Source organism: Podarcis bocagei, assembly GCF_964188305.1.
Source record: "Podarcis bocagei genome assembly, chromosome: 5".
Classification (NCBI taxonomy): domain Eukaryota; kingdom Metazoa; phylum Chordata; class Lepidosauria; order Squamata; family Lacertidae; genus Podarcis; species Podarcis bocagei.
In genome coordinates this window covers 88,992,301-89,007,273 of record NC_138129.1, presented here as the reverse complement: position 1 = coordinate 89,007,273, position 14,973 = coordinate 88,992,301, and the positions used below count along the sequence as shown (strand labels likewise).

Here is a 14,973-nt window from a genome sequence, read left to right as displayed (position 1 = left end):
AGGCTCCAACTGAGTGGCTAAACCAGGAAAAGGTAGCCTATGGGTGTATATCAGAGCCTCTTTGTGTTCACCAGAGCCCTGGATCAACCTGTTTCATTCTGGGAGGAAATTGCCCTACCGCTATTCTTATTGTATCCCATGTGAGATTAGCACAAGTTTCCAGTCTTCCCCACGATGGAAAATATAGCCACTTGAGCCATACGTACAACTCAGCACAGCATACTGAAAAAGACAAGGCCCTTTTCAAGATTCTTAGGCAAGCAATCCATCATTAAATATATTGCCTTGCCCCATAAATGCCCACCTGACCACTCCTGTCTGCAGAAACGGCACTTTCACAAGTGCTACATAATTTTGCTTTTACACATGCAAGGAATGTGACCTTTAGTGTGGCAGCCTCTACACTTTGAAACTCTCTGCCCATTCATATTAGTACCTGATTTTATTTTGCCATTTTTGAGGCTGACTTGTTTTTAACATCTGAATTTATCTATCGTTTTAATGTATATATATTTTGTAAACTACTTAGAGGTTTTGGTGATTAAATGGTGCCTAAATCCTGTTAAATAAAACGGGAACAGTCAGATGACTCAAGTGCTACAGAATAATTTTATGTTATAACTTTTTAGCTTTGTCTTGGCTGGCTTCTGTATCAAAACCAAATACCTCTATCTTGTCCACCACCACTTTCTGGTCAGAAATGCAATATCAAGGATGCTATTCATATTTTTTTTTTCCGAGAGGGGAAAATAATGAATCCCACAGCGTTTCTTTTTAATAACTGTTCAGCTACAAAATTTTATTGGTATCCTTTTATGTTCCCTCTAGAGGATGTAATGCACAAAAGCATTGCCACGGAACATATAAAATTACAAATGAAATTTATTGTAAAAAGTAGAATGTCTCCTAGACTGGTGTCAGTATTTATTTTCATTCATAAAACAAAGCCAAAAAAAATTTGCAGGTATAATATATTCATTTGTCAGCGAGTTCATGGGTGTAAATTGCCATCCAACGTTATTGACTGATATAAGACAGATATTGAAAAGACAATTTAAATGTACTCTTCCAAACATAAACTGTTCCACAAAAGCACTGTAAAAACTCCGTCATGGTTTTTATTTTTTCTGTTGTGCTTCACACTTATGGTTAACTACATAATTTGGTTGTGTCATAATCCACTGTGTTTGGCAATTTGGCATTGAAGGCCTGCAAAGCAGATTGAATTCTCACCACCTCACTGGTAGACAGCTTGAGTCTATGACGCAGCAGGCATGAGAAAAGGTCTAGACGACGTTGGCCGGGTGGAGAGAGTTTATTTACACGGTCCCTTATCTCTAGAAGTTGCAAGAGAGCAGAATCCTGGGATCCCTGAGTATAAGGGTAGTCCAACTGCAAAATCAGGTCCCGGATTGCTTCCGGGTCAAAGTGCATGCTGTAGCCGAACACTTGGATGTTGTTGATTTTCATGTAGCCCAGGTTCCGGGAGGGATCGATAAACTCCAGCGGTTCATAATAGATGCTCTCATTGCCATTGGGACCATTCGACTTAATACGACTCCTCAAGTAGATGTGGACCGTTTCAAAAAAGGTCTTCCACTTGTTGCCTAGAGTCAGCGTCCAGTTATAACACTGAAGCGGTAAGTCCAGTTTAGTCCGCTCCCAGTCTGGGAAACTGTTTTCATTGACAGGCATAAACCAACTCTCGGAGTGGCTGCCTCCAAAAGGGTTGACGTAAACGGCCAGGACAGGCTCCAAGGTGCTGTTCTTTGTTAGGCAAATTTGGAGAGAGAGACCCAAGATCATATGGACCAGGCTGGATTTGTACTTGTTGCTCTTCAGAGTAAGGAGCATCCTTTTGCGCCAGGAAGGGTCAAACCAGCTATTGAGACGCATGTCGTTGCTGATGAAGATTGCATGGACCTCAATCCGGCGGTCCGTTTTCTGCAATAAATACTTCATCTCCAGATCTTGGAGGTCTGTCTCAAACCCAATGTAGTGCTCCGTTGAGTCTGCCACCTCAGGCTTGCAAAGGCCTTGGCTCAGCATATACCCGGTGTTACAGGTCCCACAGCGGGTACGGTTGTCAGGGGCGCAGGATAAGCAGGCAGAACCATCTCCCACAGCGCAGGGCAAGGAGCCAAGGCAGACGACCTGGTCATTTGGGCATGTGCATGAGTGAGTCTCTTCAGAAAAGCTGCCCAGGAGGCCATTCTCATTGCAGTAAAGAAAGGACTGGATGCGGTTCAGCCAGTAGGTAGAAGACCTGTGAAGCAGAAAAAGCAAAATGCACAGTGAGATGGAACCATAATCATCATCATCATCATCATCATCATCATCATCATCATCATCCCCAGCCACTCTGGACAGCTCCCAACAGAATAAGAATAAAGCAATAAAACATCAAATATTAAAAACTTCCCTAAACAGGGCTGCCTTCAGATGTCTTCTAAAAGTCAGATAGTTGTTTATTTCCTTGACATGATGGGAGGGCATTCCACAGGGCGGGCACCACTACCAAGAAGGCCCTCTGCCTGGTTCCCTGTAACTTTGCTTCTTGCAGTGAGGGAACTGCCAGAAGGCCCTTGGAGCTGGACCTCCATGTCCAGGCAGAACAATGGGGGTGGAGATGCTCCTTCAGGTATACTGGGCCGAGGCCGTTTAGGGCTTTAAACGTCAGCACCAACACTTTGAATTGTGCTCAAAGGTAGCCCCATGTGGAACACATTGCAGTAGTCCAAGCAGGAGATAACCAGAGCATGCACCACTCCGGCAAGACAGTCTGCGGGCTGGTAGGCTCTCAGCCTGCGTACCAGATGGAGCTGGTAGACAGCTGCCCTGCACACAGAATTAACCTGCACCTCCATTGACAGCTGTGAGTCCAAAATGACTCCCAGGCTGCACACCTGGTCCTTCAGGGGCACAGTTACCCCATTCAGGACTAGGGAGTCCTCAACACCTACCCGCCCCCTGTCCCCCCAAAACAGTACCAAGATTCTAAACACTTTTGTTTTACAAAGAAAAAGACATAAACCACCATATGGTGGGCACTGGTGGTGTTATTACTCTGAAAGAGCCAAATCTACACGTTGGGTGGAGCTGCGACATAAACTTAACTGTAACTCCTGTAACATGTTAAGGAACAAATTGTTGCTTGGAATATGTGTGCTTCCCTCCCCAGGCACCCTCAAGAAGTCGAAGTCCGGGTCATCCTGAGCTCTGCTCAGTGGTCAGCCAGATTCTTCAGGAAGCCAACAAGCAGAACATGAGCCCTCACCTGGTGGGGTTCCCCAACTATTGGTATTCAGGGGCATATTTACACTGTTGGTAAATATATAAGCCATCTTTACTAGCAGCCTTTGATAGCTTTATTCTCCACGAATTGTCTAATCCCCCTTGAAAGCTGTCCAAATTGGCAGCCATCATGACATCTTGTGGTAGTGAATTTCATAGTGTTCACTGAAAGATTTCCATATTGTTTATTGTAGTAGTCCCAGGAATAATTTCCTGAATGAATCGTAGCACAATGATCCTATTGATGGGTAGATGAGCATTGTCTGTGCATTTTCCCCTCCATGTGCAAAACAGATGAAGATACTCCTTTATGTTTCTGCCATCTCATTTCTCCCCTTCCAAGTCCAAAATTAAATAACAATGGAAACCAACAATGGAATCTGGAGACTAGATTGGAAAGGGAGAGTTTCCAGGAAAACAGACCATGTGGAATGACAATGGTTGAGAGAAACAGTGATCTTCATTGTAGTTTTCCAGGATGCTTGTCCCAGTCCAAGAACTGCATGGATTGAAGAGCATATTTTGGCAGTGGCTGTGTCGATTCTGTTTAATATTGATGAAGGTTTCTGCATACTCTTTTGCTGTTCAAAACATGCTGTGGTGCAGAAAATACAAGAGGCCAAATGCACTGTTGATTTAAGAGGTGAGTAAGTCAGCATGGAACTGCTCCAGTAATTGACATTAGGGAATTGTAGTTTTTCTTCTGTACCATAAATGAGATGTTAACAAGAACATAACATAGGAAAGCTAAAAACTACATCTGAGATGAAATAGACCAGCTCAGGTATTTACTTGAATAATAGCAGTTTGTTTTGTATGATGAATTGATGATTGTCACTTCCATTCTACATAAATCTAAATTACTATGCACTGAAAGCATTCCACCAGGCCACATAAAGTTCCATGCACATAATATCCCTTTTCCTTTATGAGGGAGGGGGAAGAATCAGGGTGCTATTTTTATGAGGTTTCACGTCACACATGTGATTATGTACATGGTAGCAGGAGTCACACTATGCTTGGCCTCCACTATTTGAAGACTGCCACAGCCTGGCTAACTGAACTGGGTCATAATCAGGTCAGGTATCTTATATAAATTAGAAAGAATTGGTTTCTTTGTGCAATAGCTTCAAAAACACTCGTGTCATTGGCACAGTGAATAGTCAGCGGGTACAAGGTATCCCTGGGAAAACAGGTACAAAAAGAGACATCTCAAAGTTGTCTTCCAAGGTCAGAGATGCCACTTAGGGCAGAATTGGAGGTTACAGGTTAGCTGTCACTGTGAGCCGTAACCTCATGTCTCTTTCTCTTCTGTAATTTCTAGTACAGTGGTACCTCTGGTTGCGAACAGGATCCGTTTCAGAGGCCCGTTCACAACATGAAAAGCCCGCAACCTGAAGCGCTGTATCTGCGCAGGTGCACAGTGCGATTTGGTGCTTGTGCGCATGTGCGGGCGGCGAAACCCAGAAGTAACCCTTTCTAGTACTTCCGGGTCGCTGCGGGACGCAACCTGAAAAAACGTAACGTGAAGCAAATGTAACACGAGGTATGACTGTAAATAAAAATATTTGACATGAGGCATGAGGTTCATTGCATTTGTTTTCTTAGTTATAATGTTAGCGCTTCTATCCTGATTATCTAATATTCCTTTTACACCACATTACATGTTGCATTATTGCTTTTTGACCAATATGCTGCCAAGTCGCACTCAATTTCAAATAGCAGGAAAGAACTATACACTGTCCCCTTTTTCGTCTTGCGAAATTACAGATACAAAACTGCAATTTTCCAAGTTAACGGGGTTGCAAAAGATTTTCTTCATCCCCTGGAAGCAATGAACATGGTAATGAGCTCTCCTAAACTTCTACTAGATTCTCAGAATTGGCTTTTATGTCATGTGACAAATCATATAAAAGATGGAAGTTATCAGGGAAGGAAACATCAGAAAAATGTAAAGCGCTGTCTGAAATACTTTAAAGCACAAAAACGTCCCGGCACATGTTTTATTTACATGTCTCTTGTTCGTTGTGCAGTCTGTGTGAGTTTATGTGGATACCTTGAGCAATCCCATTTGTCATATGCTCTCCATTTTCATCCTCTGTGACAAGAGAAGTGTGCCAATATTCTTCAAGCCCATTTTACTCCTGAAAATCTCTTAAGACGAATCAAAATATTGAGAGTGGCCTGCAGGTTTATGTATTCCATCCCAGAACCTCCTCCAATGTGTTTTTCTGCTCTCTTCTATTGCCATTCCTATTCATGGTTTCATGTTACATGTGCTTCTATGCCAATTATGGTTAACTTGTAGCCAATGCTTGCAAATCCACTCCTACACTGATTTCAGTCCATGGTTCATAAAGGAAGCACAATTTGTATCAGCCATGGTTTGTGTCAGTACACTCGTATAATGAAAGAGTTTTAACTAAAAGAAAGGAGATTCTATTCAAGCAAACCCTTTAAAGCTACTCTGTGAACTAAATAGCTAATAACTAATGTGTTAACACATAACATTATTAAACCATGATTATTTGATCGCTTTATGGTTTGTTCTCAGTTTAAAAACCTTGGTTTGTTTTAACTATGGTGTGGCATTATGTGTGAACCCATCGCGCTTCCTTAACCATGGTTTGGTTGGCTATCCTACCCTAGTAAAGGTAAAGGGACCCCTGACCATTAGGTCCAGTCGTGGCCGACTCTGGGGTTGCGGCGCTCATCTTGCTTTATTGGCCGAGGGAGCCGGTGTACAGCTTCCGGGTCATGTGGCCAGTATGACTAAGCCGCTTCTGGCGAACCAGAGCAGCGCACGGAAACGCCGTTTACCTTCCCGCCGGAGCAGTACCTATTTATCCACTTGCACTTTGACATGCTTTCGAACTGCTAGGTTGGCAGGAGGAGGCACCGAGCAATGGGAGCTCACCCCGTTGTGGGGATTCGAACCGCCGACCTTCTGATCGGCAAGCCCTAGGCTCTGTGGTTTAACCCACGCATCCCTTATCCTACCCTAGATGATCACAAAGATTGCTACAAAGACACGAGGCGTGACAAGCCGATAAACAAACCACAAATTTGGAGAAACAAGCCATGGTTTATTTGATTGCTTCTGTGGTTATCTGTCGTTATCTCCTAGTTTGTTAAACCATGGTTTAATGTTATGTGTGTATCAAGTCAATGTGTTAACCATCACCATTGATGTGGGTATGTTTAGAATCTGAAAAGTCCAGGGCCCTATCCAATTGGTTGCTTGCTTCACTCCAATGCATGTCTCTTCCTACAAATCTAATAGAAATAGCTTCGTATGTGTCTTTTGGCTCCATCTTCATTGGCCTGAGGAAACTTTGCCTGGTTCCTAGCAGATCAGAAACCATGGAATGCTACATTCGCCTGTTACTGAAAATAATGCGGCGGTCTCTATTAAATGTAAGGATTATTTAGACAATCGGGGCTTTTATTTCAACACTACCTAATATTTCTCTCCTTTGTACTGCTCTTGAATCATTTACTAAATATCTCAAATTAGAAATCTGGAGTTGAGTAACAGACCTTTCCCTGAAGGATCACACCCACTACTTAACTGCTAGGAGAAGAGCAGACACCATCTTTCCCCCCTTTAAAATACTTTCATTTTCTATGGGGATTGGGATCAAGAGCTACCTTTGAAAAAAATGAAGATTCTGTATTTATGCACTGTATTTCAGATACCCTACTGCTGCTGATTCCCCCTCCCTTTTTAATGCTTTTGCTGTTGTGTGAACCGTATTTTCTGACGCATTTATTATTACAACTGAATTTATATAACTATTTTAAGATATTATGTTATGCATTGACTTTTATGTTCTGTTTTATAAACCACTCTGTGGTCTTTTGATGAAGTGTGTTATATAAATTTAAATAACAAATAAAACACTTTTCACGTGTTCAGATAAGCTCTTAAATCATAGAGGTGGCGGCAGAAACAAGACAACCTGTTTGCAGCAAAATGTAACACAAATCCATGGTTAATAAAGAGAAGGGAAAGGTCAATCAATCAAATAAAAAATGGAAGAGAAGAAGAAGAAGAAGAGTTTGGATTTGATATCCCGCCTTTCACTCCCCTTTACGGAGTCTCAAAGCGGCTAACATTCTCCTTTCCCTTCCTCCCCCACAACAAACACTCTGTGAGGTGAGTGGGGCTGCTGAGAGACTTCAGAGAAGTGTGACTGGCCCAAGGTCACCCAGCAGCTGCATGTGGAGGAGCAGGGAAGCGAACCCGGTTTCCCAGATTACGTGACTACCACTCTTAACCACTACATGGAATGGGTGGGTGGGTAGAAGTCTTTGTTTACAAAGCATGGTTTCTATAGAGTTGTGCTACCTCTGTTGGGTCGGTCCAAACCCGGCAGATCCATTTGTGGGGTTTGTGGAATGATGAACCAAAGAATGTGGGTTTGAGAGTCTAGGATACATTATGATGAAGTGTGTTATATAAATTTAAATAACAAATAAAACACTTTTCACGTGTTCAGATAAGCTCTTAAATCATAGAGGTGGCGGCAGAAACAAGACAACCTGTTTGCAGCAAAATGTAACACAAATCCATGGTTAATAAAGAGAAGGGAAAGGTCAATCAATCAAATAAAAAATGGAAGAGAAGAAGAAGAAGAAGAGTTTGGATTTGATATCCCGCCTTTCACTCCCCTTTACGGAGTCTCAAAGCGGCTAACATTCTCCTTTCCCTTCCTCCCCCACAACAAACACTCTGTGAGGTGAGTGGGGCTGCTGAGAGACTTCAGAGAAGTGTGACTGGCCCAAGGTCACCCAGCAGCTGCATGTGGAGGAGCAGGGAAGCGAACCCGGTTTCCCAGATTACGTGACTACCACTCTTAACCACTACATGGAATGGGTGGGTGGGTAGAAGTCTTTGTTTACAAAGCATGGTTTCTATAGAGTTGTGCTACCTCTGTTGGGTCGGTCCAAACCCGGCAGATCCATTTGTGGGGTTTGTGGAATGATGAACCAAAGAATGTGGGTTTGAGAGTCTAGGATACATTAATGTGTTAATCTCAGGGTTGTGAGTTCAAAGCCCTGTTCAAGTTGGGCAAAAGATTCTTGCATCGCTGGGGGACCCTCGCTGTCCCTTCCAACTCTACAATTCTATGATTATTACTGTAGCAGGGAATGAGAAAGAAAACAGTAAAAATGTCTTTCCTTCATTAAATTGGCAATACAGAAATGTAATTAGTTACAGATAGGTAGCCGTGTTGGTCTGCCATAGTCAAAATAAAAAAAATCCTTCCAGTAGCACCTTAAAGACCAACTAAGTTAGTTCTTGGTATGAGCTTTCTTCAGATACACTGAAACAGAAGTTGCCAGACCCTTCTATATAGTGAGAAGGTGTTATACCCCTCCCCACCTTCTCACTATATAGAAGGGTCTGGCAACTTCTGTTTCAGTGTATCTGAAGAAGTGTGCATGCACACGAAAGCTCATACCAAGAACTAACTTAGTTGGTGCTACTGGAAGAAATGTAATTGTAATTTTGTTGATTCATTTATGAAAATGCAAGTTAAATTCTTTAGATGGAAGGCAGTCTTACTGGCTAAAGTAATAACCTTTCTTGCTAATGAATTCTACCTATACTCAGTGGAAAATGCCCCCGATCTGCACACTTGAAGACCTTGGACTCTCCCAGACCATAGCAAAACAAAACACCTGCCTTAATTAGCCTGTGACCTTCACATTATTATCTTGCGCTGATCTTCTGCCGGTTATCTAAGGTCTGGCAGAGCGATAATGCCTTATACTTCTTCAAGATGTCAGAGCAAAAAGGAAAAAAGAGAGAGGAGACAATTTAACCTTTAAAAAGGTAGTTTTCATTATTTTTAATTAAGCTCATCAAACTTAAGTACTATATCAGACAGATAAGGAGCAGCTGTTTGTGAAGCTATCATGGTGTACTCTTATCTTCTTAACAACAGATTTGCCCTCCTGGTTGCTTATTGATTGAACAAAGTCACATACAATTTGCAAACCTCCTAGAAAGTTCATAACTTCTTACTCTGGGGGGAACGTGGCATTTAATATCGAATTTCTCCATTTGTATGTTTTAGATGCAAATGCTCTTTCGTTAAAATGCACCGTGAAATGACATACATCAATACACAGCAGGGGGGGAAATGCACCTTCCAGAATTGTATGTGTGCTTACTTATATACTCTGGGGCCATAAGGCTCCCACAGCGTATTTTCAGCAGGATGCAAGATGTTCTACTATTAGCAAAGAGGCTTACAAAATGAGACCTATCCAAATCTCCCCCAGGATGTTTGGATTCCGAATGACGGAATATAATTTTTGCAATGGCACAGACAGTTAAAGGGAAATACTCCATTTGCAATTGTCAGCTGTGGTTGCAAAAGAAGATTTCTAAACCACTTCCAGTGAATTCGGTGTGAAAAGCAAGCCCTGTTTGTGGTAAGGATAAACTGTACTTTGGAACTCGGACTGGAGAGTTTTACTGCAGGTGATTCCATAGGCAAACTTGCATTCTATGCAGATTTGAACTCAGTGCTAAAAGGAAGCCCATTTGCAGCAGGGATTGGCTGTCCTTGAGAGTTCCTGAGTGGAAATAGTCTAGGTAGGACTTGTATTTGATGTGAATTATAACAAGGGGTGAAAGCAAGGCGACGCCAGACCTCTTGTTAGACTTTGACAAACAAGATGGCGTGTGACGCAGTGAAAAATGCAGACTTTGAGAGCAGAAAAAAGAGAGCGTGAAAAAGTGGAAGAAGAGATGCTGTACTGTTGGATTACAACAGGAAGAATGAAGAAACAAATGGAAAATAAACATCTCACACAGAAATTTACAGGACATAAACTCCTCTTGCAGAATTAAAATTGAAAAAATATGCTATTACGAATGAAAGTCATGAAATCAGTGGCTGTTAAATAAAGGATCAAGACCAGAACTGTTGTAAATGATCAAGGTTATGGAAGCAGAAAGAAACAAGAACTTTGTACCCTGAAATCCAGCACACGGGAAGCCACCCAAAATTGTTTAATTTGGTATTTGAATAATTGGCTTTTAAAAATTATATTGTAATTTGATATTGTGATAATGTGCCTCTTATTGGATTATTGTAATTAAAAATTAATAAAAAATATTATACAAGAAAGAAAGAAAGAAAGAAAGAAAGAAAGAAAGAAAGAAAGAAAGAAAGAAAGAAAGGCCTGCTTCCAGAGGGGAAAACGGGAGTGTTCTGTAATGTTGCTAATGGTTCATTTACAGCTGCAACTATACCTCTCCCACACCTGATATCCTATGATGTCAGGTGTGGGTGAGGCTTGGGGAAAATGGCCTCGTGGGCCAAACTGGAACCCCATGTGAGTTAAATGCATAGAGGTTCCCCATGCATTGTCAATAGGGAGAAAGGTGAAATAGGAATGATGTTGTATTAGAAAGGGCACTTAACCTTTTAATGTATTGATGACTCCAGTGTTAACAAGGGCAGCTTTTGTTGTTGGAAAAGGCATAGATGGCATTTGACAGCATTTTTCTTTTCCAAAATAACAATTCCTAGATTCCATGGCCCCAACCCTTCAGAAAGATGTTTTCTGTTTATTATCAGTTGTTTATGTTGATGAATACTACAGGGACTAAGTCTTAACTCGTCTCGCAAAGCAGTCTTAATAAGATTTTACTTTTACTTAGTGCAATTTATTGACAGGGATGTGTAATCTTCAAAAAGGCAATGCACTCAGGCACCCTTTAAATTTCTCCTTAGTGGGAAGCAACCCTTGAAAGGATTAATTGAATGTATCTGCTTTTCATAGCGCTTTCTTAAAAGCTACCATTAATAATGGGGTAATGGATTGGAGAAGTCAACATTTGCTGCTTTGAAAAAAAGGATTCCATTAAAGGATATGTTGCTGTGACAAGTGAAAATATGGTGACTACATTCTCCAGCCTGCTGTGGCATATACTTATGTGTTATGTTGTGGGCTGAAATCCTTCCTAACATTTGTATGAGCCTCAACAAAGTTGTTTTTAATGGTTCTTGAGTACTTTAGATGACAAACTGCGGTACCTTGGGAAAAAATCAGCGCGGAAGATGATCTTTTTGCATCTTTGACTTTTAGAGGAAAACTACGCTTATGATTTATTATTTGTGTTTGCAGCATCTCTGAAATAAGGCACCCTCGGCTACAGAGATAACAGGCTGTGGAATCCAGCCCGCCAACACGTCCAGCTCTCATCCATGCAAGTGAATTCAGGATCACACCTACAAATATTCTTTTTTTTTTAAAAAAAAAGAAAGAAGTCCACGAGGCTCCTCTTGGTTCATGATACAGTGGTGCCCCGCAAGACGAATGCCTCGCAAGACGAAAAACTCGCTAGACGAAAGGGTTTTGCGGTTTTTGAGCTGCTTCACAAGACGAATTTCCCTATGGGCTTGCTTCGCAAGACGAAAACGTCTTGCAAGTTTGTTTCCTTTTTCTTAACACCGTTAATAAGTTGCGACTTGACTTCAAGGAGTAACTCATAAAACGCGGTGTGGTAGCCTTTTTTGAGGTTTTTGGTGATTTTTGAAGCTTTTCCAAAACTTTTCCGACACCGTGCTTCGCAAGACGAAAAATTCGCTAGACGAAAAAACTCGCGGAACGAATTAATTTCATCTTGCGAGGCACCACTGTACATTAGGGTAGTTGAAGCGGTTTTATACAAAATTGGCCCACTGGTACATCCAGCTGGAGGAGACTCTTGAGAGTCCCATGGACTGCAAGAAGATCAAACGTATCCATTCTTAAGGAAATCAGCCCTGAGTGCTCACTGGAAGGACAGATCCTGAAGCTGAGGCTCCAAGAGTTTGGCCACCTCATGAGAAGACTCCCTGGAAAAGACCCTGATGTTGGGAAAGATGGAGGGCACAAGAAGAAGGGGACGACAGAGGATGAGATGGTTGGACAGTGTTCTCAAAGCTACAAACATGAGTCTGGCCAAACTGCGGGAGGCAGTGGAAGACAGGAGTGCCTGGTGTGCTCTGGTCCATGGGGTCACGAAGAGTCGGATACGACTAAATGACTAAACAAGAACAACAACTTCCATGAGTTCCAACCTGCATAGCCAATGGTGAGGGATGTGTCAGTTTGCATTTCTTAGTACAGAAAGTATTGATCTGATGTGTAGAGATCTTTCATATTCTAATTAATTCAAGAGGGTTCTGGAAGCTTCTCTGTGTGAAAGAAACAAGGAAAAGGTTTATGATGTTTGGGTTATTCCATCAGAGAAGCTGAGTACAGCTGGGTTAATCTGGTTCTCATCTCTTTCTGTCAAGGTCATCCTGACTATAATAGTAGGGCCAGAAGGAGCCTGAGTTTCTCACTTTCTCTTTCTATCTCTTTTCCTTCTGGTGTGGTATTCTGTATATAGTGTTAAGGTTTAGTCTTATTGTAAGTTGCTGTAAGTTTAAGATAAGTCTACTGCAACTGGATTTCTTATGGACAGGGCCAGTCCTGAACGTATTGGGTTTGTGACCATTATGCTCATTTGCCTTCAGTAGCAGTAAAGCTCTGCTGGATGAAATGCATTGTGTTCATGTTGACATCGGGGGAGATGACAGTTCTATTGATGGTCTCATCCACTTGCTCCTGCGGTCAAGGAGTGATAAGTATGCCTGGGTGAACCACCTCACAACAGCTCAGAGCTGAATCTATGTACTGGACATTGCATTTGTGTCTTGTGGCACTTTAGGAAGAGAGGGTGCTGCCTTGCGCTAAGTCAGGCCATTGGTGCACCTGACTCAGTAATGTGTACAGTGACTATAGGTGGCTCTCCAGAATTTCAGACAAGGGTCTCTCCCAGCCCAGCTTGGAGATGATGGGGACTGAACCTGGGATTTTCTGCTTACAGAGCAAATACTGTACCAATAAGCTTTGGCCCTTCCCCAAAATGGTTAAAAAAATACATAAGCTGGTTATGGTACAGTGATACCTCAGGTTACAGACGCTTCAGGTTACAGACTCCGCTAACCCAGAAATAGTACCTACTTCAGGGTTTGCAGCATTCTTAATCCAAGTTGTTCATAAACTAAGCTGTTCTTAAACCAAGGTACCACTGTATTTTAAATCAGGGACTGTTAAAGTGTGTCTCTCCAGATATTCTTGAACTCCAACACCCATCTGAAGGCAGCCTGTATAGGGAAGTTTTTGTAATGTTTAATGTTTTATTATGCTTGTACAGGGGTACCTCGGGTTACATACGCTTCAGGTTACAGACTCCGCCAATCCAGAAATAAGAACTTTGCTTCAGGATGAGAACAGAAATGGGAGGCCCCATTAGCTAAAGTGGTACCTCAGGTTAAGAACAGTTTCAGGTTAAGAACGGATCTGCAGAACAAATTAAGTTCTTAACCCGAGGTACCACTGTATTCTAAAACCAGGGCTTTTCCCCCAGCCAGAACTTGCTGGAACTCAGTTCTGGCACCTCTCAGGTGGGCGCCATTGCCATTATAAGAGAAAAAAGGAGGTGTTAATGATGAGTTCCAGAAACCTCTTTTTCTAGAAAAAGAGCACTGGCTCAAACCATGTATATAGAAGTGTTGGCACTTGAATTAGGGAGATTTTTTTTTTAAAGTTTGCAGAAGTGGCCTGGTAAATGCAAGGCGAATCAGTTGAATGCAACATGCAGACTACATTACCATCTGAGAATGGTAGGCTACAGCCCACTGAGGCCCCAATAAATAGGCTAGCCTTTAAGGTGCCAGAGGACTTAGCTGTTGTTTTTTTATATATATAAAAACTCAGCTCCAATTTACTGGGGATTTTCTGCAATTCACTCATTGGCAGGGTGGCTGTGATAAGGACGCCCAACTGGCAGAAAGGTTAGGAAGGCAATGATGTGGACTGGAGGTGGATAATTGCAGTCTATTATTGAAGAGCCACTAGCTAAAACTACAATCCCCGAGCTTCAATACTCCCCTTGCCCTGTTGAGGATTTCCTGCTGGGCAGAGTGAATTTCATTGAATAGCAATGAATCCCTGCATAAAGGTTATGTTCTCAGGCACAAATCTCGTGCCCATTAGCTTGCCAATCAGAAATCCAATTTATCCAGCTGCTTTTGATGTGCTGCTTACTCTCTCTTTGGTGAAGAGCATTTCTGTTTAATGAACATTTAAAGTTGCACAAAAGATTTCCTTTGGAATCTTTCCTGCCAGTTCCTGCCTATGATAGTTCCCTGCAAGGCTGTAATCTCTCCTCTCCAATGCCCAGCAGTTAGCATGTTGGGCTGCTAGGATTGCTGAGAAGCTGAGAAGCTTTGCTGGTGGATAATAAAACAGGCAAGTGTTGAGGGCTGCCCATACTCTCTTGCTTTGAGGAGTCATCACATTTTCTCTGCTGCCAAATCTTTCTCCATTGGCTACAGGATAGCAAGACCAGTTCTATCTCTAGCCTAACATTTTCCACAAGTCAACCTTAACGTCGGAGAGCTAGAATTGATTTTTATGACAAATTTAAAGAAATGCCGATGCTTCTGAAACGCTGCATGTTTGGATGAGCTGAAGAAATCTGTTCATGCCTTGCAAGGCTTCTAGAGCAGCTGCTAGAGTTGCAACTACAAAACTCTAATAAAAGTCTGCAACCAAGAAATTGCCTTGATTCCCATTGTGGGTTTCAATCTTCACCCTCCCTTCAGCTATCCTTCATCT

The 14,973-nt window shown here is 42.1% G+C and overlaps 1 protein-coding gene across 2 annotated transcripts in view; it reads right to left on the bottom strand.

Annotated features, from left to right (window-relative positions):
- Positions 1–864: 864 nt before the first annotated feature.
- The window catches only part of BRINP3 (BMP/retinoic acid inducible neural specific 3), a 268,970-nt gene continuing 254,861 nt past the window's right edge, over positions 865–14,973 (bottom strand). For both annotated transcript variants that reach the window (XM_081194376.1, XM_081194377.1), the window contains exon 8: positions 865–2,266. In XM_081194376.1, the coding sequence (XP_081050502.1) occupies positions 1,150–2,266 (1,117 nt within the window). In that variant the 3' untranslated portion in view covers positions 865–1,149. The remainder of the gene's footprint in view (positions 2,267–14,973) is intronic.